This window comes from Bubalus kerabau, chromosome 7 (assembly GCF_029407905.1).
Source record: "Bubalus kerabau isolate K-KA32 ecotype Philippines breed swamp buffalo chromosome 7, PCC_UOA_SB_1v2, whole genome shotgun sequence".
Classification (NCBI taxonomy): Eukaryota; Metazoa; Chordata; class Mammalia; order Artiodactyla; family Bovidae; genus Bubalus; species Bubalus kerabau.
In genome coordinates this window covers 97483030-97508282 of record NC_073630.1, presented here as the reverse complement: position 1 = coordinate 97508282, position 25253 = coordinate 97483030, and the positions used below count along the sequence as shown (strand labels likewise).

The following is a 25253-nucleotide window of genomic DNA, read 5'->3' as shown; positions in this document are numbered from 1 at the left end:
CAGGGTCACTGGTTCAATCCTTAGTTTGGGAAGATCCCACATGCCGTAGGGAAACCTGCCCCACAACTACTAAAGCCCGTGTGCCCTAGAGCCCGTGCTCCACAACAAGAGAAGCCTGTAATGAGAAGCCCTCCTGCTGCAACCAGAGAGTAGCCCCGGCTCGCCACAACTAGAGAAAGCCAGTGCGCAGCAGCGAAGATCCAGCACAGCCGTAGATAAAAATAAATAAATAAAAACGTAAATACCTCTTAAAGGTCATGCCTATCCCCACTGACACTCTCCTGGTGTTGTGAAAGCACGGTACACTGGAAGAAACCTGGTATTTCAATCATGGGTTTGAATCCCAGCTCTGCCACTCATGTATGACCCTAGGAAAATGACTCAACACCTCTGAGCTGCAGTTCCCCCATCTGTAAACTAAAGAAAATAAAAGTCTCCACCTCATATGATTGTCGTGGAAAAAAAAAATACACACACACACATACACACACATGTAGACTGGGTACCCTATACTTTTGCTCTTCACAAGTTTTTAAAGTGCCTTACAATTTCTCTAATTAAGTAAAAAAGGCGACTTGGGCAACCTGAACCTAAGCACTTTTAGCTTAAATTCCTGATCTGCTTCAACAGTAAGAAAGAAATTGTAAAGCATTACTCACCAATTCCTCTGATGGCCTTACGAATCGCTTCAGCATCCACCGATGGGTTAAAGCCAGAATAATCTCTTATTGTCCCTCGCTTTCCAACCTAGAAAGAAATAACGGACAGTCCCACCAGTTCAAAGTGACATCTTTACTTATAGTACACATGCTTATTTCCATATGCCTACTGGAAACTCATAACAAAGCCATAATTTGCACACCTTCTTATCACTTCAGGGGTGGTTCAAGACTCTCCTGGCTTGGATACGCAGGCAACATGGCAACTACCCCATATAAAAGGCCTCTCCTTTTCTGGGTAACAAATTGAAAATGTAAAACATTTGTTCCCTACAGCAATGAATTATGTCAATTGTGGTAACTCTGAAGAATATTTGCTTAAAAGATGCATCTTCATGAAAGCGATGAGAAAGCAGGAATTTCCTGCATCCTCTGTTTTCATGGGATTATTCAAAGCTCTTCACTGCATCTCACGAAGTAATTGCGGCTCACAGGCCTCAAGATGTTTTAATTAATGTTGACCATCCTCCCTGGGGAACCCTACCCAAAGGATCCATAAATGAAAACCCCATTAGGACTGTCTGTTCTTAGGCTTTGTTTAATGGAAGTACAATTGTGGCGAATAAATTATCTTCTGAAGGCTCCATGACACAGGTCTTCAGGAACAGCATGGAAATGAAAACATGCCATAATACTAATTTTAAGCACATAATTTAAAATTTTTTCAGTAAGCTGGGAAAGACTATTCTATAGAAGGAATAAAATTTCTTAAAATTGCTTAAGAGAAATTGAGAAAAATCTAAGTAAACACGCACTTCTATGGCATTTCTTAAATCTCTGAATAAAAACCTGTCTATAATAATACTGCTTTCTTCCTAAACTGATTTCCCATCCTACTACTGAATAATACCGGCTCTGTTGTCTTGTGTTACGATGTTTCATTTAGGACCTCCTGAAGTGTTTAATATTTTCATGAAAGGACATTATCTTGTCATGTGAAAGTGAATGGAAAATTGATGTACTGACAGTAAAAAATGATAGTCTGCTGATTCAGTAGCTTTGATTGAATAATTTGTTTCAATACAATCCAACATCATTTTACCTTAAGGTGTCCAAAATAGAGTTTTGATACTAAAAAAGTAAGTACAGGACTTCCCTGGTGGTATAGAGGATAAGAATCTGCCAGCCAATGCAGGGGACACAGATTGGATCCTGATCCGGAAAGATTCCACGTGCTATGGAGCAACTAAGCCCAAGGGCCACAACCACCGATCTTGCATTCTAGAGCCTATGAGCCATAACTACTGAAGCCTGTGGGCCTAGAGCCTGTGCTCCACAAGGGAAGCCACAGCACTGAGCAGCCTGAGCGCTGCAACTAGAGAAAGCCCACACAGCAGTGAAGACCCAGGGCAGTCAAATAAATGAATAAATAAAAATTTTTGGAAAGTGATTATACCAAGTTAGAAACTAGTCACGAATGTACCCGATCTAAACCACCTCTAAGGAATCAGTCACTTCAACATAATCTTTGGAGAATTCTCTTTCTTCAAGACTTAATAAGCGTTTTACGGATTAACACACAGCCAGTTGGCTTCATTTCAGTTCTAGTCCTTTGTGAACTTTGGTGTTTATCTTATCTGTCCACCTTTCCTGTGTGGCATTTTAGAAGAACCATCACAATATTGGTGCTTTTGAGTGCTTTGTGACCGGCACTATGCCAGGCATTTTTAAAATCCATTAACTATATAACCTGTATAATGGTCCCAGTGAATAAGAATGACCCATATCACATACGAGAGACCAAGAATTAAGAAGACTGGTGATAATGAGAACCTACTGTGTAGCTCAGGGAACTCTACTCAGTGTTCTGTGGTGACCTATTAATAAATGGGAAGGAAATCCAGAAAAGAGGGGATATATGTATATGTCTGGGGCTTCCCTGGCGGCTCAGAAAGTCCGCCTGCAATGCAGGAGACATGGGTTCCATCTCTAGGTCGGGAAGATCACCTGCAGAAGGGAATGCCAGCCCACTCCAGTATTCTTGTCTGGAGAATTCCATGGACAGAGAAGCCTGGCTGGCTACAGTCCGTGAAGTCGCAAAATGTCGGACACGGCTGAGCAACTAACACTTTCACTTTTCATGTTTATGTACAGCTGTTTCACTTTGCTGTACAGGAGAAAGTAACACAACATTGTAAAGCAATATACTCCAAAAAAGATTAATTTAAAAAATAAATTTAAAAAGAAACAGCCAAATTGTGCGGGGCGGTGGGGTGGGGGGGCCGCAGGGGGAGAAGATTGGAGAACTTGCTCAAGTCCACATAGCTAGTTAAGCAGCAGAATCTGAATCTGAAATCTGTCTTGACCATTGCAGCCCTTTCCTTGTCTGTCTTAAAATGCAGTCTCTGCACCACCTGGGCTGATTCTTCTGTGAAATAAAATTCACATTTTATGGCAAGATGAGCAAAATTCACACATAAAAATTTCTCTGCCCTTGGGCCTCCTCTCTCCCCAGCACTGCGCACTGTGTAAATTCATTTTGCACAGAACAGACCTTGCCCATTGGCAGGAATACCTGCTCAGCCATAAAGAGCAACATTCTCCCAATACCAACAGGACAGCTTCTTAAAGATAACATTCTTCTCCTTGATCTTGGAAGAGGTCATGGTGACGCAACACTGTACCTGCCGATGTGGATTGTGAACTGTGTGAACTGTCAATAATACGTCATTTAAGGAACAGCTCTCTGTCTCAAAAAACTTAACACACCTGTGCTTTGACTTCTAGTGGGCAGAATAGTCCTTGAAGCTTTCTGAGAGCATCTTCCCAGGTCATAATCCTCAATCTGGCTTGAATAAAATTTTCCACTTCTTTCAGAGATTGACTGATTAATTTTTCATTGATTAAAATGCATATGACCAGGACCTACTCTAGACAGATGAAATAATGGTCTTTAGAAATGAGGTGTTAGACACTTCATGTTTTAGAAGCTTGAGAGTCCCTTGGACAACAAGGAGATTAAACCAGTCAATTCTAAAGGAAATCAATCCTGAATATTCATTGCAGGGATTGATGCTGAAGCTGAAGCTCCAATACTTTGGCCACCTGATGGAAAGAACTGACTCATTGGAAAAGACCCTGATGCTGGGAAAGACTGAGGGCAGGAGGAGAAGGGGATGACAGAGGATGAGATGGTTGGATGGCATCATTGACTCAATGGACGTGAGTTTGAGCAAACTCCGGGAGATGGTGAAGGACAGGGAAGCCTGGTGTGCTTCAGTTCACGGGGTCCGAAAGAGTCGGATACGACTGAGCGACTGAACAGCAACTGGTGCTTCTGTGTCAGGGAGATACTCACATGGTTGCTTTCGAAAAAAAAGACTAAATTCAGTCAGACTCTAATTGTCCATGAATTATGAAAACTCAGGGTTTTCATTCTAGCTGTGACCTTTTCACTGCCCTCTGCTACCAACACATGAAAATATGCTGAAATTCCAATGCACAAACTAAGAAGGATGAAATTCCCAATCCATTATGCAACTTGCTACTCTTAAAGAATTTAACGGGAAAAAACTAATTTAATTAAAAGGAAAAACTACACACACACACACACATCAGCATGACAAATGGGCATTCTGAAATGGAATCTTAGTGAAATCTTTCAGACTGCTTCAGACATTTAAATGAGCAGTATATTCACCTGACAGAGCTTCTTGCCCCAAACACTCAGAAATAAAAACACGACTTATGGAAAAATATCTTACAGTAAAAGAACTTAATGGACTCTTAAATTAATGTATGTCAGGCAGGGAACAAAGTGCTTCACAGACATCTTCTTTAAGTTTTCTGATGACGTTAATGAGGGGAGGGGGAAGGCTGTATCATTTCCATTTAAAAACAGAAGAAGAAACTGGATCTCAGAGAGATTATTTGCTTGACATAACTCTGCTCTCTGCTACTAAGGACAGACCCAGAATTGGAACCCACTTCCTGGTGACTAAATCGCCCTGAGGTCTCCACCACGTTGTAAGGCCTCAGGACACTCCATACTAATGGTTCTCAAAGTGCAGTTCCTGGATCAGCAGCATCAACCTTGCCTGGGAACTTAGTAGAAATGCAAATTCTCAGGCCCCACCCCTGTCTTACTGAATCAACAACTCTAGTGTGAAGATTCAGGGTCCCGTTTTCACAAGCCCTCCAGAGGATTTTAACGCTCTAACTTGTTTGAGAATCACTGCCCTATTTCGTTCTTAGTTGCCCAGAAAACCAAAACAAAATCGAGCAAACAATTCATAGATTCTTTTACAGGCGTGGAAGAATTTGATGATGAGCTCACTGTTTCAGGAATGTTGGCATTTTTACAACCAAACAAAACTGCTTGCATTGCCTGCTCCACGGCAGGCTTAATTCTTTGACATTTAAATTATTAATCAATACTTCGCTTATTTCCATGAACCCTAACCCTAACAAAGTGTGGGTGCTAGTGCAGGACATCACATGAATGCATGGCAAAGTCTTTTTATTTTTAATCAAGATTGATCAGATTTTCATCCACATCCCTTTAAAGCATTTTTTTTCCCCCTCCAACTTGACCGTCAGATGCCCCCAAAGGGAACATGATCCTGAAACCAGTTGGAAAATAAATTTACAGCAAGGAATGTCTAAATAAAGGGAGGAAATAACAGCTCTTAACATTAATAACAACTGCTGCTACTCACGATTTGCTAAGCACGTTTCCCACATTAGCTCATTCAGGCCTCACGGTAAACTGATAAGGCAGAGAGAATATCAGTAAATCCCATCTGTAGATGAAGATGAAGCTGTTGCCCAAGTTCACAAAACTGGCAAGTGGTCAGTCTTTGCTCCTAATGCTAGATGCCTCTACTTCATGCCTACTTAATTTTCCATGATGCTCTAAAACTCTCCTTCACATGTCGGTCATAGCACCTGACATCTTGAAGCCACTGGCATGGCCAAGCCAGTCCTGGGGAGCTGTCTGCTACTACGCTTGAGAGACGCCAGACTGTCCTTAACTCAGAAAAGTCAGTCATATCTATTTCTTCATGAAAAGGCACTGCATTTGCAAGAAGTCAAACTTTTATACTCAGAAGAATGGGTGAAAGAGAAAATCACAGGGTGCCAATCCTCTTGACAGGGAACATATTTAAAGCCAAATGCTCCAGAGCAAGAATAACAGCTGCTGCAGATACATTTTGAAAGTGAGGAAAAGCCAGAGCACCCATCACTCCATAAAACCCTATAAAGGCCATGTCCCAGAGTTAAGCTTTCAAATCAAAGCCTCTTATAAGCCTCTAGGACTTCGGAACTCTCAAAGAGCCAGGGAGAAATGGTCACTCTCTGCCCAATGTTGAAAGAGTCTGCTGGGTCATGAGGGTTTAGAATAAAAGCTACAATGAAGTAGACGAAAAAATAAATAAAAGCAATCAAAACTTTTAAAATATAAAACCTCTCATTCTATTTTCCAGGGAAAAGTGGTTTTCCAAAACAAAGAAACTTAACAGTTAAAGGCCCTGGAATGGACTTGTGACTGCTGGTCCAGTGGTAAATACCCTGGTGGTCCAGTGGTAAAGAATCCACATGGCAATACAGAAGACATGGGTTTGATCCCCGGTCCGGGAAGATCCCACATACCTTGGAGCAACTAAGCCTGTGCGCCACAACTATTAAGCCTGTGCTCTGGAGCCGGGGAGTTGAAACTATGGAAGCCCGCTTGCCCTAGAGCCCACACTCCACAAGAGAAAGCACCGCAATGAGAAGCCCGCACCCTGCACTGGAGAGCAGCCCCCGCTCGCTGCTACTGGAGGAAAGTCCTCGGATCCGTATTTGAGTGCCAAAATATTGATGCTTTTGAATTGTGGTGCTGGAGAAGACTCGAGAGTCCCTTGGACTGCAAAGAGATCAAACCATTCAGTCCTAAAGGAAATCAATGCCGAATATTCACTGGAAGGACTGATGCTGAAGCTGAAGCTCCAAATCTCTGGCCACCTGATGTGAAGAGCCGACTCATTGGAAAAGACCCTGATGCTGGGAAAAACTGAGGGTGTGAGGAGAAGAGGGTGACAGAGGATGAGATGGTTGGATGGCATCACTGAGTCAATGGACATGAGTTTGAGCAAGCTCCGGGAGATGGTGAAGGACAGGGAAACCTGGCATGCTGCAGTCTATGGGGGTCATAGAGTTGGACATGAGTTAGCGACTGAACAACAACATTTGTTTATTTGGCTGAGCTGGGTGTTAGTTGTGGCACGTGAGATATTCAATCTTCACTGTGGCACGTGGCATGTTTTGGAGGCATGCAGACTCTTAGTTGAGACATGAGGGATCTAGATACTCGACCAGGGATAGAACCAGGGCCCCCTTCATTGGGAGCATGGAGTCCCAGCCACTGGACCACCAGGGAAGTCCCAAGGCTTCCGTTATGGCTTTGTTTGCAGTACATCCCAGATGTTCAAAGGAAGAGTTTGCATTCCTTCCTGTGATCACTCAAATGAGAAAATACCCATACATGCCAGCTTTTCTTGTTCTGATTTCATCGGGGGAGTCCCAGAGACAGAGCACTGGAATGCGATAACAAAGGAAGGTGTTGAACTGGAGAAGAAAGATGAATGTGATTCAGAAATTTGGGAAGATGGGGACAAACAAGTGATTTGTGTTAGTTGCTCAGTCGTGTCTGAATCTTCGTGACCCCGTGGATTGCAGCACGCCAGGCTCCCGTCCTCCATCATCTCCTGGACCTTGTTCAAACCCATGTCCACTGAGTCAGTGATGCCATTTAACCATCTCATCCTCTGTCGCCCCCTTCTCCTGTCTTCAATCTTTTCCAGCATCAGGGGCTTTCTAATGAGTCGGCTCTCCGAATGTGGTGGCCAAAGTATCGGAGCTTCAGCTTCAGCATTAGTCCTTCTAATGAATATTCAGGATTGATTTCCTTTAGGATTGTCTGGTTTGATCTCTCTGTAGTCCAAGGACTCTCATGAGTCTTCTCCAACACCACAGTTCAAAAGCATCAATTCGTCAGTGCTCAGCTTTCTTCACAGTCCAGCTCTCACATCCATACATGACTACTAGAAAAACCATAGTTTTGACTATATGGACCTTTGTTGGCAAAGTAACATCTCTGCTTTTTAATATGCTGTCTAAGTTTGTCATAGCTTTTCTTCCAAGGAACAAGCGTCTTTTAATTTCGTGGCTGCATTCACCATCTGCAGTGCTTTTGGAGCCCCACAAAATAAAGTCTGTCACTGTTTCCATGGTTTCCCCATCTATCTGTTAGTAGACAGAAGCAAAACAGTGACATCCCAAGGGGTAGACTTTCTCCAAGGTCTACCCTAGACAATTGGCTGCCTGATAAAGTTGCTTCCTTCAAATATCGATACCCCAGAAATCAAAGTGATCACCATATCCTGGGAGATTTGGAAGATGTCAGGACTACTTAAGTGACCTCTTTAGGCACCAGGTCTTTCATGCCTGGTGCACCTGGGATGTTTCCAGTGATTCTACTGTATCTTCCTTCCTGTCTCTCCACGCACTCAGCATTTCTCTGTCAAAGGCAGCAGACCCAGCTGTCTGGATTGAGCTTGAACCATTGCAGCCCTGAAAAGACTGCATCAACACAAACTTCTTTCTCAGCATCATTTTCATTACTTGTTTGTGACAGCTTATACATAAGTTGTAATCATCTTCTTTTGAGTCTTCTATCCCCAGTGTCTGAGGGTTAACTTTTTAGACCCTCAGAGGGTTAACTTTTTAGACAATCAAAATCAGGAGGTTAACTTAGCTAAGACGTCACAATCAAATTCTCCTCTTGGTCAAGGACCACAAAGAGTTGAAGACTCTTCTGGTCAAACCCTCAGCTCTGTGCATATCCAACCATCTTACGGGGGAGATGCCTCCACCTAAGGGACTGTCACTGTAAATGTGAAAGATATAGGGAACTTGACTCACTGCAATGAGAAATCTGGCATCATCTACATCTTTTAAGTAAGTCCTTGGCTGCGGAATGGTGACTGCCTTGGCAGAATTGGAGGAGGACAGTGGTGACACCCACTCACCTCCCACTCCACTTCTGTGGCAATGGGAATCCATGGGACTAAGATCAGAGACATTTACAGCTCATAACATTCTGGGAAGAAGACTTCTTACACTGATGGCCAAGGTCATTAATGTCCACATGATATGATGTTAAATGCATTATTTTATGAGTTTTGTATGCGTATGTTTGGAAAGTGACATTGGCAACAACAAGTTGCAACAGATTTTTTAGTTTCCTAATGCAAAGCAAACCTTTGTTGTTGCTTAGTTGCCCAGTTCTGTCCAAGTCTTTTGCGACCCCATGGATTGGGATTTTCCAAGCAATATTGGAGTGGGTTGCCATTTCCTTCTCCACAGCATCTTCCTGACCCAAGGGACCAAACTTTCATCCCCTGCTGCTTCTACTGCATTGCAGGCAAATTCTTCACCATGGAGCCACTGGGGCAAATGCAAACATAGGCAATGGCAACGCCAACAGTTCCTGTGGGGACTACTGGGAGTCTTCGTGGCCCATGAGGGCCCCTGAATTAATAAAAAAGAGAACGTCTATGCTCCCCCAAATCTTCTTGTCACTTCATGGGAGTTTTCTTATTGCTCTTCCACCTCAGAGTTTTACATCTGCTATTCCCTCTGCCTGGATGCTCTTCCTCCAAATATCCTCCCAGTTCACTCTCTGGCTCCATGTTGACTTCTGCTCACATACCTGAGCAGAAAATAATGTACCCCATCACTCTCATGCTCTACCTCAGCTCTTCTCCAGAGTAGTTAAAACTGACTTTATATACTACACATTTAGAAGAAAGCTGAACACCGAAGAATTGATGCTTTTGAACTGTGGTGTTGGAGAAGACTCCTGAGAGTCCCTTGGACTGCAAGGAGATCCAACCAGTCCATTCTGAAGGAGATCAGCCCTGGGATTTCTTTGGAAGGAATGACACTAAATTTGAAACTCCAGTACTCTGGCCACCTCATGCGAAGAGTTGACTCATTGGAACAGACTCTGATGCTGGGAGGGATTGGGGGCAGGAGGAGAAGAGGACGACAGAGGATGAGATGGCTGGATGGCATCACTGACTCGATGGACATGAGTCTGGGTGAACTCCGGGAGTTGGTGATGGACACGGAGGCCTGGCGTGCTGCAATTCTTGGGGTCGCAAAGAGTCGGACATGACTGAGCGACTGAACTAAACCGAACTGATTTTTTATTTACTAGCTGTCTTCTGTAATAAAATCAGAGGCAGACTTCTCTTATGGTCCAGTGGTAAAGAATTCACCTGCTAATGCAAGAGACACAAGTTTGATCCTTGGTCTGGGAAGATCCCACATGCCACGGAGCAACTAAGCCTGTGTGCCACAACTACTGAGCCCAGGCACCCTACAGTCCGTGCTTCACCACAGGAGAAGCCACCACAATGAGAAGCCCATGCGGTGCAACTAGAGACTAGCCCCCACTTGCCACGACTAGAGAAAGCCCGTGCTTAGCAATGAAGATCCAGCCCAGCCAAAAATGAATAAATAAAAAAGACACAGGGGACATAAAAAGCTTAAAAATGCTTGCTGGTTAATAAAACAAAAAATCATTAAAAAAAAAAGTTAAAGGCATGTAAGCTCCATGGCTTTTTTATTTCTCTTTCCCTGCTGGATCTGCAGAGGTTAAAAGAGTATCTGGCACATAGTAGATGCTTAGTAAGTATCTGTTGCATGAATAAATGAAAATGAAAGTGTTAGTCTCTCAATAGTGTTACACTCTTTGTGATCCCATGGACTTGTAGCCCACCAGGCTCTTCTGTCCAGGGAATTCTCCAGGCATGAATACTGGAGTGCGTTGTCATGCCCTTTGAGTACAAAATGCTTTCTACCAGAGTTTTCAGAGCTCCACGCCATATCTCAAAAATCTGACAAATGCACTCTTCACCTTTTGTAAATCCTGTTCACATGGGGCTGTCACTACTCTTATTTAAACATGACTCCAGGATCTAGGTGAGGCATTTCATCAAACACAAATAGTTGAAAATGAAGGGAGCAAAAATCTGAGAACGGAGGAAGAGGTAGACGTGAGAATTTTCTGCCCTTTTGACTTATTTTCTTCATTCATGTGAGACGTCTGTTATTAATCGTATTGCTTAATACTTATGCTTTCTAACTGCTTTGCATCTGCCAAGAAAGACATTCAAGAGAATCACATCTCCCTTTCTCCCCTTCACATTCCTTGCTCTCAATATAAAACCTGCTCATTGCCTCTTCACTTCTGATTTAAAGGCGTCTTCAATGGCTACACGTTAGACTGGCAAATTACACTTTTTACTACCACAAAATATAAAAGAGGCACCCTCCCTCCTTGGTGGTTGAGCTTGGGTCAGGGAGTGGCACAGAACAGCCCTTTAATGTTCATTCCATTCATTCCCAAGAAGCCTCTCCCTTCTCACTCAGATAATACAGTATTTCTTTGCAGGCTTTGTCCTAAAACAAAGCTCTAAATGTTTTGATTTGAAATCCATGTCTAACCTGTTTTTCATTAACTACCTGCAGAAGACCATCTGTGTAACTTGTCTGAGTGTCAATATTTACCTAAAGAAGTTTCGGGAAACATGGTTTGATACATACACCGGACAGAAAGTCCCAGTCATGTTGAAAGTACCCAGTCAGGCAGGATGGCTGTACTGCCTGAGATGCGAGAAGCCCGTTTCCATAAAAACAGTTAGCAAGCTAGATCATCCAGCCCTGAGATGAAGTAAACAATAGGGACACCAGAGAAGAAATTCAGCACATACACGTGTATGTAGCACAGGTGATCTCCTTGCACCAGGTTTCAGTTTGCACGGTCAGAAAGAGCAAAAACACAGAGAAGAAAGGTCTAGTTGGAAGTCCCCACGAAAGCAAGAAATATGAAAGTGGATGGGGCTCTTATGAATCCTTTGTGTGTGATGTGTGCTCAGTCATGTCTGACTCTTTGGGACCACATGGACTATAGCCTGCCAGGCTCCTCTGTCCATAGAATTTTCCTGGCAAGAATACAGGAGCGGATTGCCATTTCCTCCTCCAGGGGATCTTCCTGACCCAGGGATCGAACTCGTGTCTCCTGTGTCCTCTGCACGGCAGGCAGATTCTTTACCATGGAGCCACTGGGGAAGCCCACAAATCCTTTGCACCCAGAACCAAAAATGTCCAAATGCCCAGGGCTAATGTTATCCATGGGGTGGAATTTAAAGCACTGCCTTCCCCAAATTCCCTCCACACTAGCACACTGTACCTTTCCTGGGAGCTCTACCATATTGTCCTTCCTAATAGTCAAGGCTATGGTTTTTCCAGTGGTCATGTATGGATGTGAGAGTTGGTCATGTATGGATGTGAGAGTTGGACTGTGAAGAAAGCTGAGCGCCGAAGAATTGATGCTTTTGAACTGTGGTGTTGGAGAAGACTCTTGAGAGTCCCTTGGACTGCAAGGAGATCCAACCAGTCCATCCTAAAGGAGATCAGTCTTGGGTGTCCATTGGAAGGACTGATGCTGAAGCTGAAACTCCAATACTTTGGCTACCTGATGCGAAGAGTTGACTCATTGGAAAAGACTCTGATGCTGGGAAAGATTGAAGGCAGGAGGAGAAGGGGATGATAGAGGATGAGATGGCTGTATGGCATCACCGACTCGATGGACCTGAGTTTGAGTGAACTCCGGGAGTTGGTGATGGACAGGGAGGCCTGGCCTGCCTCGATTCATGGGGTCTCAAAGAGTCAGACAGGACTGAACTGAACTGAACTGAACTGAGTTACACACTGGGAACATTGTATCTTCCTGTGTCAAACTGCAACAATCTTGTTCCCAGGAAAGACAGGAAGGGTGGGGTGGGAAGGGAAGCTGTGCTAACTATGGACACAGGATGGGTTAGCTTCTCCTACCAGCATGTTTCCACTTTAGATAAACCTTCCCCAACATTTCCACCATCAAGCATCCCTTTTTGAATTTCTTCTCCATGGACCCCATGTTTTGAGTGACTCTGCCTTCCAATCTGGGGCTCTTATAAAACATTAACTCACTTCCTCCAGTCTTATCTGTGATTAAAGATATGACTTCCAATCAGAGCTTCTGATCGGCTTAAGATAACCAGTGCCATTTCCATAAAAATGGCAGGAATATGTTTACAGGAATATGATGTTTTAGACACTTTACTCATCCTTGATGTGTGTGTGTGTGTGTGTATATATATATATATATATATATATAGTTTAGTAAAGATATAGCTGATGTTTGTCCTGGATTCCAGCCACAGAGCTTCAAAAACCATTGAGGGACTTCCCTGGTAGTCGAGGTTGGGAATCTACCCTGCCAATGCAGGGAACCTGGGTTTGATCCCAGGTCTGGGAAGATTCCACATGCCGAGGGGCAACCAAACTCCTGTGCTACAACTAGGGAAACCTGTGTGCCCTAGGGCCTGTGCTCTGCAGCAAGAGAAGCCACCGGTGAGAAGCCTGCAGTGCACCGCAACACAGAGTAGCCCACGACGAGAGAAAGGCGCCTGCAGCAACGAAGGCCCAGCGCAGCCAAAAAATAAATTAATTAATAAATAATTAAAAATTCATTGGGATTTCCTGAGTAACGGGAGTGACTTTGTTGTGCTACTGAGGTGACTCAAGGCAGGCCCCAAGATACTGAAACATCAGCCTGGTCATGTGATTAGAAGGTTGCCACTTTGGGAGGGGAAGGGGACTGGAGACCAAGTTCAGTTGTGGCCACTGATTTAATCAATCCTGGCTATGCAATGAAACTCCAGTGAAAGCTCTGGACATCAAGGCTCAGAGGCACTTCCCAGCTGGTGAACCCACCCATGTGCAGGGAAGGTGAGGTGCCCAGACTCCATGGGGAGAGGTGAGGAAGCTCTGCATTCAGGTCCCTCCCAGACTTTGCTCTATGTGTAGGTTTTACAGTAAAACTGCAGTCCGAAATACACTTTCAGTTAATTCTGTGAGGTGTTCTAGAGAATTACTGAACAGGGTCATGGACACCATCTAATGTGTAGCCCCTGGGTCAGAACAGCAAGTGGCTCAGAGACTTGAAGCTCCTGTCTGAAGTCAGAACAGAGCTCTGAAACCTGTGGCATGTGTGCTTAGCCATGTCGGAGTCTTTGTGATCTCATGGACTGTAGCCCGCCAGGCTCCTCTGTCCATGGGATTCTCCTGGCAAGAATACTGGAGTGAGTTGCCATGCCCTCCTCCAGGGGGGTCTTCCCAACCCAGGGATCGAACCTGCATCTCTTTGGTCTCCTGCATAGTGGGTTCTTTACCACTAGCGCCACCTGGCTTATCCAAAGGGTAGTTAAACAATGAAAGCAGCAAGCACCTAGTTCAATGGACTCTAGTGTAGACTGTCCAGCCATGACCCCAGTTCTCCTTTTCATGACTAAGTGGTTAAAACGCAAACTCTTGAATATGACTTTGAGCAGATTACTTTGTCTCTTGCTATGTCTGTTTCCTCATCTGTAAAAGGAGTACAATAACAGTACCTATATCCTCTAAGCTTTGAAACCATTAGACCAGTTCATGTGAAGCCTGAACCTGGCATGCAGTGAGTACTCAGTAGATGTTGTAATCATTATCATTTTGGTATAGTAATTTTTTCTAAGAACATATTCCTTGATAACTGATATCCCTGCAGCTGTTCTAGTAAAGAAGATTCTGCCTGTTTCCTGGACCTGATTTATTACAAATTGATAGCATCCTCCTGCCCATCGGAATGATTCTAAGCCATCTGAAACCAATGGATTTTCCCCAAATAGATGCTCTCTGACCACACCTATTTTAGTATTTTCTTCTGTCCATGGAGAATCCCATGGACAGAAGAGCCTGGCAGGCTACAGTCCATAGGGCCTCAGAGAATCGGATATGACTGAAGTGACTTAGCACACATGCACACACCCTTTGGATGAGATTCTTCATATTTAATGGAAGTTATATTTTATGAAATTTCTTCTATACCTTGGTTTCAGAGCTGTGCTATGTTCCTCTTCCTCATTTTGCAAACTAGAGTTTGGAATGGGGAAGGGAGAGTGTATAGCAAGTTCAGATGTAACAAGAGTTCATGATGATTATAGTGATTATGAGCTAATGTATAAAAATTTTAGTAGCATAATAAAAATACCAATTTGAGAGTTCAAACAAAGTGTCCTGCATTCATCAATATTCTGTAAAAGAAAGTTAGAAATTGACCAAGGAGCAAAGAGCTCAGCGTATTCTCAGGAGAAACCCAGCCCTGTAGAGGTGTATACAGGAAAAATACTGCTATGGCATCTTAATAAGAATGCTCCAAGACATTCTAATTCGTGTTCTGCCTGAGTGCTTGCTATAGATGTAAAGGCAACATATGACAAGAGATCTTGAAAAGAGTACAAACCGATAGGAAACCAGGTCCTCTAATCTGGGGTGAAGTAGCAGAAGCCAAGCCTGAACAGAGGTAATAGGTTTCCCTTGTTAACTGAATGTACAGCATCCTTATGAAACCTTCCATAAGCCAAAATGGTGTAAAGCCAAGGGTCTACCCAGCTTTTTGAAAGTTCACTTTAAACCACTTCTGTTTTAAGGAAGACCTACATTAAATATGCAGCCATGAAATTAAAAGGTGTTTCTCCTTGGAAAGAAAGCTATGACAAACCTACACAGCATATTAAAAAGAGAGACATCATTTTGCTGACAAAGGTCTGTACAAAGCTCTGGTTTATCCAGTAGTTATGTACAGATGTGAGAGCTGGACCATAAATAAGGCTGAGCACCAAAGAATTGGTGCTTTCCAATTGTGGTGCTGGAGAAGACTCTTGAGAGTGCCTTGGACTGTAAGGAGATCAAACCAGTCAGTCCTAAAGGAAATCAACCCTGAATATTCATTGGAATGACTGACGCTGAAGCTGAAGCTCCAATACTTTGCACCCAATGTGAAGAGCTGACTCATTGGGAAAGGCCTTGATGCTGGGAATGACTGAAGGCAAAAGGAGAAGGATGAGATAGTTAGATAGCACCACTGACTCAATGGACATGAATCTGAGCCAACTCTGGGAGACAGTGGAGAACAGAGGAGCCTGGATACTGCAGCCCATGGGTTCACAAAGAGTTGGACATGACTTAGTGACTGAACAGGAAACAACACATTAACATAGTTAATTTTTGAACAAAAGCAAAAATCCTCTTTGGATTTCTTTCAGTAGCAAAAACAGGTACAATCATACCACATCTTTATTGTAATTCATTGTGCTTCACAGATAGTGTGTTTTTACAAATTAAAGGTTTGTGACAACCCTGCATCAAACAAGTACATTGGCACCACTTTTTCCAGCCTCATTTGCTCACTGAATGTCTCTGCATCACATTTTGGTAATTTCAGCAATACTTTAAACTTTTTCATTATTGCTATATTTGTTATGGTGATCTGTGCTCAGTGATCATTGGTGTTATTATTGCAAAAAAAATTATGACTCTCTGAAGGCTTCAATGATGATTAGCATTTTTTTAAGCAATAAAGCATTTTCAAATTCCTTCTTTAGACAATGCTATTGTACACAATAGACTACACTATAGTACAAGTGTTTTTTCTGGTTATATTCTCCATGTTGTACAGTATATCCTTACAGCTTATTTTATACCTAATAGCTTGTGAAGTGAAGTGAAAGTCGCTCAGTCGTGTCCAATTCTTTGTGACCCCATGGACTATACAGTCCATGGAATTCTCCAGGCCAGAATACTGGAGTGGGTGGCCTTTCCCTTCTCCAGGCCTAATAGCTTATTTTATACCTAATAGCTTGTACCTCTTACTCCCCGACCCTTATAGTGTCTCCACCCCCATCACTGGTAAGCACTAGTTTGTTCTCTATACCTACGAGTCTGCTTCTCTTTTCTTTTTTTTTTTTATATTTGCTAGTTTGTTTTGTTTTGCAGATTCCACATATAAACATTATGTCTTTCTCTGTGTGACTTATTTCACTCAGCATAATGCCCTCCAACATGCCATCCATGTTGCTGCATATGGCACAATTTCATTCTTTTTTTATGGCTGAGTAGTATTTCCTTGTCTGTCTACCTATTTACACCACATCTTTCTTATCCATTCATCAGTTGATGGCTTAGATTGTTTCTGTATCTTGGCAATTATAAATAATGCTTCTATGAACATTGGGACACATGCATATTTTCAAATTAGTGTTTTTGTTTTCTTCAGATATATACTCAGGAGTAGAACTGCTGGGTCATATGGTAGTTCTATTTTTAGTTTTCTGAGACACCTACCTGCTGTTTTCCACATTGGCTGCATCAATTTACATTCCTACCAACCGTGTACACGGGTTCCCTTTTGTCCACATCCTCACCAATATTTGTTATTTGTATTGTGTTTAATGACAACCATTCTGATAGGTATGAGATGATATCTTATTGTGGTTTTAATTTGCATTTCTCTCATGACTAATGATGTTGAGCATCTTTTCATGTGTCTCCTGGCTATCTGCATGTCTTCTTTAAAAAGAGGTTTATTTGGCTCATGACAGAGGAGCCTGGTGAGCTATAGTCCTTGGTGTCGCAAAGAGCCAGTCATGACAGCATACACATGCACACACGCATACTCATTTTTTAATTGGGCTGTTTGCTTTATTGATGTCGAGTTATATCTGTTGATGTATTTTGAAAATTAACTCCTTATTGGTCATCTCATTAGCCAATATTTTCTCCCATTTCAATAGGTTGCCTTTTCATGTCATTGATGGTTTCTTTTGCTCTGCAAAAACCTAAATCTAGTTAGGTTTCACTTGTTTATTTGTTTTTATTTCCTTTGCTTTAGGAGACAGATCCAAAAAATATTGCTACAGATTTATATCACAGAGTATTCTATCAATGTTTTCTACTAGGAGTTCTCATGGTTTCCAAAATCTAAAATGTACTGGGAAACCAGAAAATTCACGTGACTTGCTTTCTTATGATATTCGCTTTATTGCTTTATTGCGGTTTCAGGTTGGTCTGGAACGAACCTGCAATATGGCCGATGTATGCCTGTACTAGCGTAGGTCTTTCATAAAAGCAAAGTGATGTAACGTAAACTTTCGAAAAGTGGGGTTACCATATTCAAGAATTCTAAACAAAGGAAATAGCAAAGCAACATCTGAAACAATGGGAAGGTTGCAACACTCCTAGATAGAATATACAGTCTTAAGAAACCAGCCAATCTTTCATCTTCAACGATAACGTACTGAAATTGCAACCGAAATCTGCTCTCTTGATCTGATCACACCAGTAAATTGACCACACTCTGGTAACCACAAACAATCAACAGTTTTGTAGAAAAACACAGGCTCATTGCTCATTTGTGTTTGGGTGTATACGTGCTTTTGTGTGTAAGAGGGAAAAGAGAACAGAAAAAGCTTAGTGATAAGAGTATTTACAGAAATCTTGAGAGCTTTTTTAAAATTGTGGTTTAAAAAAAGCATAACATAAAATTTACCACATTAAACATTTTTAAGTATACAGTTCAGTAGTGGTGAGAATATCCACATTGCTGTGAAACAGATCTCCAGAATTTAACTTCTTCATTGTATGGAACTAAAATTCCATCTCCATCAGACAACAAATCTTTTTTTCTCCCTCTTCCCAGACCTTGGCAACCACAATTCTATTTTCTGCTTTCATGAATTAATTTGACTACTTCAGATATCTCATTATAAATGGAATCAATCATATAGTATTTTGTCTTATTACTGGCTTACTTCTCTTAGCGTAATGTCCCAAGGGTTCATCTATATTGTAGCATATATCAAAATTTCCCTCCTTTTAGAAGTTGAATAATATTCCACTATATGCATATTCCACATTCTGTTTATCCATTCATCCGTCATTGAACACTGACTGGGATTGCTTCCAGCTTTCAGTTATTGTGAATAATGTTTCTACGAACCTTAAGTGTGTAAATATCTCTTGAAGATCCTGTTTTCAATTCTTTGGATATTTACTCAGAAATGGGGTTTCTGGATCATATGGTAGTTCTATTTTATTTATTTATTGGCCGCACCTTGTGAGATGCAGGATCCTAGTCCCCTGACTGGGGATCAAACCCAGACCCGCCCTGGCAGTGAAAGCGAAAGTATTAGTGACTCAACTGTGTCCGACTCTCTGTGACCGCATGGACCGTAGCCCACCAGGAGCCTCTGTCCACGGAATTCTCAAAGCAAGAACACTGGAGTGGGTTGCCATTCCCTTCTCCAAGGGATCTTCCCAACCCAGGAATCAAACCTGGGTCTCCTGCATTGCAGTCAGATTCTTTATTGTCTGAATCACCAGGGGAGTGGGGAGCCCCAACCACTGGACACCAGGGAAGTCCTGATAGTTCTAGTTTTAATTTTTTGAAGAACCATCATACTGTTTTCCACAGTAGCCCTGAGTTGTTTTTAATATTTGCTCTCATACATCTCACTCATAAAAGTAGTTTTTTGAGAGAGGAGGAAAATAGGAAAGAAAAAGCAAGGCAGTGGGAGCCCCTCTCAGGCTACAGCCTCCTTCTTCACTGAACCCCTCAATTGCCCACCTACAGCACAGCTTCCCTTTTCTGTTCCCTTCCCTTCTTTCCTGTCACTGGGTGCCCAATCTTCCCATTCCCTTCTGGTAGGCAGAACCATGGCTCCCAAATAAAATGTCCACACAGTAATCCTTGGACCCTGCAAATGTAATGTTACATGACTAAAGAAGTTTGCAAATGTAATTAAGGTTCCAGACCTTAAAACAGAAATTAGGGACTTTCCTGGTGGTCCACTAGTTAGGACTCCGAGCTTCCACTGCTGGGGACAGGGGTCCCATCTCTGGCCGGGGAACTAAGATCTCACATGCCACTCACACAGCCAAAAAGTGCAAATTAAAAAAAAAAAATCAAAATGGAGAAATTATCCTGGATTATCCAGGTGTGGCCCCAGAAGGGCAAGCTAGAGAGAAGGCAAAGCACAAAACGGATTCCATGCACTGTAGCTGCTCTAAGATGTAGAGGCCACCCACAAGGACTAGCAGTGGCCTCCAGGAGACAAGGACAGCTCCTGCTGACAGCCAGCAAGGAATTCAGTCTCATGACTGCAAGGAACTGAATTTTGCCCACAACCCACGTAAGGCAGTGGTAAAGAATTTGCCTGCCAATGCAGGAGATGCAAGAGACTCAGATTTGATCCCTGGGTCTGGATGATGTCCTGGAGGAGGAAATGGCAACCCACTCCAGTGGGTTTTTACTTTCCTTGCCTGGAAAATTCCATGGACAGGGAGCCTGGTGGGCTACTTCCATGGGGTCACAAAGAATAGGACATGCCTGAGCATGCACGTATATAAATAAGCTCAGAGGCGGATTCTTCCCAAAGTCTCCAGAAAGGAAGGCAGCCCTGCCGAGTCCTTGATCTTAGTGCCATGAGACCCATTTTGGGCTCTAATGTATATAACCGTGTGGCAGTAATAAAGGGATGCTGTTTTAAGCTGTTAAATGTGTGGTGACTGCTTATGAAAGCAGTAGGAAATGAATACACCCTCTCTCATACTTACCTGGGTCTCTCCCAGACCTTCAGAAAATGTGCCATGACTCTGAAGGTGTGTCAGCGGGAGAGCCAGACCAACTAATAAACCAATGGACAAGGGCTAGAGGGAGACTAATTTTTTGGAGAGATGAAATTTTTTTTGTATCACTCTACTAGAAAGAACCCACCTGGCAATGCAGGTAGACATAAGCGATGTGGGTTTGATCCCTGGGTTGGGAAGATTTCCTGGAGAAGGGCATGGCAACCTACTCCAGTATTCTTGCATGGAAAATCCCATGAACAGAGGAGTCCAGTGGTGACTTCAAAGCTGGGCATGAAATATTTATCAGTGTACCACTGATGACCGTAGCCTGCTTGGCAGGCTACAGTCCTTGGAATCGCTAAGAGTTGGACCCAACTGAGTGACTAACCACACACACACACCACTGATGACAATAATGGGAAAATTTTAAATTAAGACATGATTTGAATTCAAGTGATTATTTCTGATTTATATTAGAAAATTATAATCAAATGACACTCAGAATTTAGGGCTGTATGAGTTTTGGCAGAAACCTGGATAATCCTATGGACTGAGGAGCCTGGCAGGCTACTGTCCAAAGGATTGCACAGAGTTGGACATGACTGAAGTAATTAGCGTGACTAGATAGCCATAATGAAGTGCTGTGTTAGTAGCTCAGTCATGTCTGATTCTGAGGCCCCATGGCCCACCAGGCTCCTCTGTCCATAGGATTCTCCAGGCAAAGATACTGGGTCGCCCTTTCCTGCTCCAGGGGATCTTCCTGACCCAGGGGTCGAACCAGGGTCTCCTGCATTGCGGGCAGATTCTTTATTGTCTGAACCACCAAGGAGGCTCTAGAGAGCCATGATAGCAACAGGAATTTCAGATCTGGAAAGCAGAAGATCAGCCTACTGACCAGTGATGGGGAATCGTGTGGCACCAAGCAAAGCCTCATGATGATACATCTCCTACCAACACTGAGTGTACCAAGACCTGCTCATATCTCCCTTGTAGTTACCCTTGAAGCCTCTCTGCCCCTCAGTTATAAAATATGATGCATTTTCATCATTAAAAAAGACCAGAGCACGGAAGGTGATGCATTGAAAACAGTCTTTATGTATATATTTTTTCTTTTCTTTTTTTCTCTAAAACAGAATCACTCTGTCCATACTATTCTGTAACTTGATTTTTTATTTATTAATATATATTTGGACACTTTCTTATATCAATATAGACACAGCTGACCCACTTTTTCTCATCTTTAAGTGATGACATAAAAATGGCTACAAGTTACAGCTGAGTAATACCATACCCCACAGATGGCCACTTATGCTGTCTGCATATTTTCATTAGTATAAATGAATGTCCATCAGCCTATATTTTTCCAACCTTATGCAAGTATTATCTGCGTGATAAATACCTAGAAGTGGAATTACTGGGTTACAGGGGGTGTGCATTTAGACACTGATAGATATTGCCAAAATACCACCCCCAAAGACTGCCAAGTTTATTCTTCCATAAACAGAATATGAGAGTGCCTCTCAGCCCACATCCTCTGCAACACTGGTCTTTGTTCATTTTTTTTTACCTTTACCAATACTTAGATAGAAATGATTTCTCATTGTGTTATTTACATTTCCTTATTTCTCAGTGATGTATAGCATCTTTTTATGTATTTGTTTTGCATGTTATTTGTAATTCTTTTCATATCCTATTCATGTCCCTCAAAAGCTTTTTCAAGTTCATTTTTCGTATTGATTTATTCAAGCTATTTTCATGTTAATGAAATGAATCTTTTGTCGAATGTGTTGCAAATGCTTTTCCCCTGTGGGTTCCCTTCTGAATCCACTAATAGTATTGCTTGCTGTCATAAATTATAAATTTGTATGTAGATAAATAGATCGATATTTTTCTTTTAGGCTTTTGGTTTGTATTATGGTTGTAACTGCTTTTCCCACTCCAAGATAATTTTTAAAATTTACCCATATTTTGTCTCTTTCATTTCAATATTTTATCCATCTGGATAAAATATCTGAAATTTAGTTTCATGAAAGAGGAGAGATGGAATACAGATTTACCTTTTTTTTTCAAATAGCTAGATGTTTTCATAACATCATTTATTACATAAGCCTTCTCCTCTCTGATATAAAATGGCTTTTCTTATAATAAATTCCCACATCACATAATTTATTCTGTTATTGACCTCCCTATTTCAGTACAAATTATTTTAACTAAGTACCTTTACAATACATTTTAATATTTTCTTATTTTTAGACATCCTCTAGCTTTGAGGGCATGTTAATTTTTCACAGGAACTTTTTATCGAATTTCAACTTTTTCTTAACATTTTGATCTTCTGTATTTTTATTTGATTCGGATAAGTTACTGTTACAAAGGCTTGATTTTTACTTACCCAGATAGATGCCATGATAGCCCACCTTTCTCTTGAGTTGAGATCACACTAACCTATTAAAAGAAAAATAAAGCACCAAATGGTATAAACCTGGGATTCAGAGCACAATCATCTCAGTCTAACCCCTAAACTCAAACCCAGGAAACAGAAGCCAATATTCAAAGAGAAACCATCTCAGGAAGAAGACTTGTCTCTAATATCAAGTACCCTATTTGCTAAACAAATATTTGCTGATAACTAGCTACAAGGGACTGTGATAGACCTGTGTGTGTCTGTTTGTGTTCAGACACGTCCAACTCTTTTGCGACCCTATGGACTGTAGCCCACCAAGCTCCTCTGTCCGTGGAATTCCCCAGGCAATAATACTCGAGCAGGTTGCCATTTCCTTCCTACTCCAGGGCATCTTCCTGACCAAGGAATGAATCTGCATCTCTTGTGTTTTGTGCATTGGCAGGCAGATTCTTTACCACTAGCGTCACCTGTAAAGCCCTGTGCTAGACCTGTGAAGGGTTCAAAACAAGAGAGAAGAAAAAAATCTCTGTACTCAAAAAGTTTGCAAATATGTTTACTGGAAAGCCAATTTTTAACTCACTTATAATCCAGGAGAACTACATTGATTGCTGACTTCCTTATTAACTACCGTTATAGAGAAAGCAAAAAAAAGGAAGATAAGTCGCTCAGTCCTGTTTGACTCTTTGTGACCCCATGGACTATAGCCACAGGCTCCTCTGTCCATGGGATTCTCCAGGCAAGAATACTGGAGTGGGTTGCCATTTCCTTCTCCAGGGGATTTTCCCAACCCAGGGTTTGAACCTGGGTCTCCTGCACTGCAGGCAGACTCTTTACCATCGGAGTCACCAGGGAAGCCTCCCACCATCATAGGGACCAAAAAAAACGTGTCCCCTCTTCTCCAATTTTTAACTAGCTTCAGTTTGAATCCTTGTGTTTCTGAAATCTCCATTTACATTTTACAAGGCTCCAAGTCTACAGCCTTTTATAAACAAACATGCTTGCTTTTTGAGGAAGGTCCATATCTTGGTAGAGCCTGTAGGTATAAAGGGGTATTTTTTTGAGAGAGTCCTGACTGGGAATCTAGTCACATACGTAGGGAATCCTGGGAATCCTGTCATACGTAGACATTGTTCAAACATGCTGCCACTCTTCCCAGGAACAAAATATTCTAAATATTCAGTGATAGCCCACAGTAAAGTTCAACAGGAAATGACATTATTAGTCCCTAGAAACATTTAGCCTCAATATTCTCAGAATCACTGATGGAAGTGATGGAAGGGCAGTTGACTCTCTAGTTATAACAGCTAATGCTACATCCCTCTAAACATACAGTGGATTCAAAATATCATCAGTTCTGGTTTTGCCCCTTAAAGCTAGACACAATCTCTTTGAGCCTCAGTTTCCTCATTTATAAAAGGGGAGAGGATGGCCACTGCTGGCATTAAATGAAATTATATGTGTTAATAATGTCAGCAAATGTTTTGAGTTTCTACTATGTTGCAGATAATACCAAAACACTATATGGTCAATTCTGAAAGGCTAGAGATTTTTGTCATGTCTGTTCACTGGGGCACAGAAAGCACTAAAAAATGCTATGGAATGAATAAATGATTCAATATAAGCCTCACAATGATCCAGGGGAGCCGGGTATCATTTATAACATCTCCAAGTTGCAAATGAGGAAGCTGAGGCACAGAAAGGTACAGTCGGTCCCTCCACATCCATGGTCCCAGAGTCCCTTCATATCCATGGTCCCAGGCCCTCTCCCCAACCTTGTCCAGCATTTAACAAAATCTGAGGGTGCTTAAATCCCTTATACACAAGGGCACGGTACAGTTAGCTTCTGGAACCCAGGGGTTCTGCACGGGCAGGTTCCGCCAACCAGAGTTTGGCTGCGAAACGGAGGCTACATTCCAGCCACACAAGGAGTGAGTGGCCTCCTACTGAATGTAGGCAGTTACACTCCAAAGATATGCATTTAACCCCAAGTTTCTTACTTACTTTAGTGCCCAGCCAATACACTGTCAAAGCTAATGGTCAATACGTGCTTATGTGCTCAGTGGCTTCAGTCGTGTATGAATCTTTGTGACCCTATGGACTGTAGTCCATTGGATTCTCCAGGCAAGAATACCGGAGTGGGTTGCCATGCCCTCCTCCAGGGAATCTTCCCGACCCAGGGATTGAATCCACATCTCCTGCACTGTAAGCGAATTCTTTACCTGCTGAGCCACCTGAGAAGCCCCAATATGTGTTGATCCAGTATAATTTGTAAATTATGAACATTTATCACAGGTTTCAGAAGTGAAGAAGACCTAAAGAACCTCTTGATGAAAGTGAAAGAGGAGAGTGAAAAAGTTGGCTTAAAGCTCAACATTCAGAAAACTAAGATCATGGCATCCAGTCCCATCACTTCATGGGAAATAGATGGGGAAACAGTGGAAACAGTGGCTGACTTTAGTTTTTTGGGCTCCAAAATCACTGTAGATGGTGATTGCAGCCATGAAATTGAAAGACGCTTACTCCATGGAAGGAAAGTTATGACCAACTTAGCATATTAAAAAGCAGACATTACTTTGTCAACAAAGGTTCAT

At 42.2% G+C, this 25253-nt stretch overlaps 1 protein-coding gene across 1 annotated transcript in view; it reads right to left on the bottom strand.

Annotated features, from left to right (window-relative positions):
* Positions 1 to 25253, bottom strand: part of ANXA3 (annexin A3) — a 71355-nt gene that overhangs the window by 43666 nt on the left and 2436 nt on the right. The window contains exons 2-3 of the mRNA XM_055588881.1: positions 22651 to 22703; positions 660 to 747 (exon numbers count right to left, since the gene is read on the bottom strand). Of these exons, the coding sequence (XP_055444856.1) occupies positions 660 to 747; positions 22651 to 22665 (103 nt within the window). The 5' untranslated portion in view covers positions 22666 to 22703. The remainder of the gene's footprint in view (positions 1 to 659; positions 748 to 22650; positions 22704 to 25253) is intronic.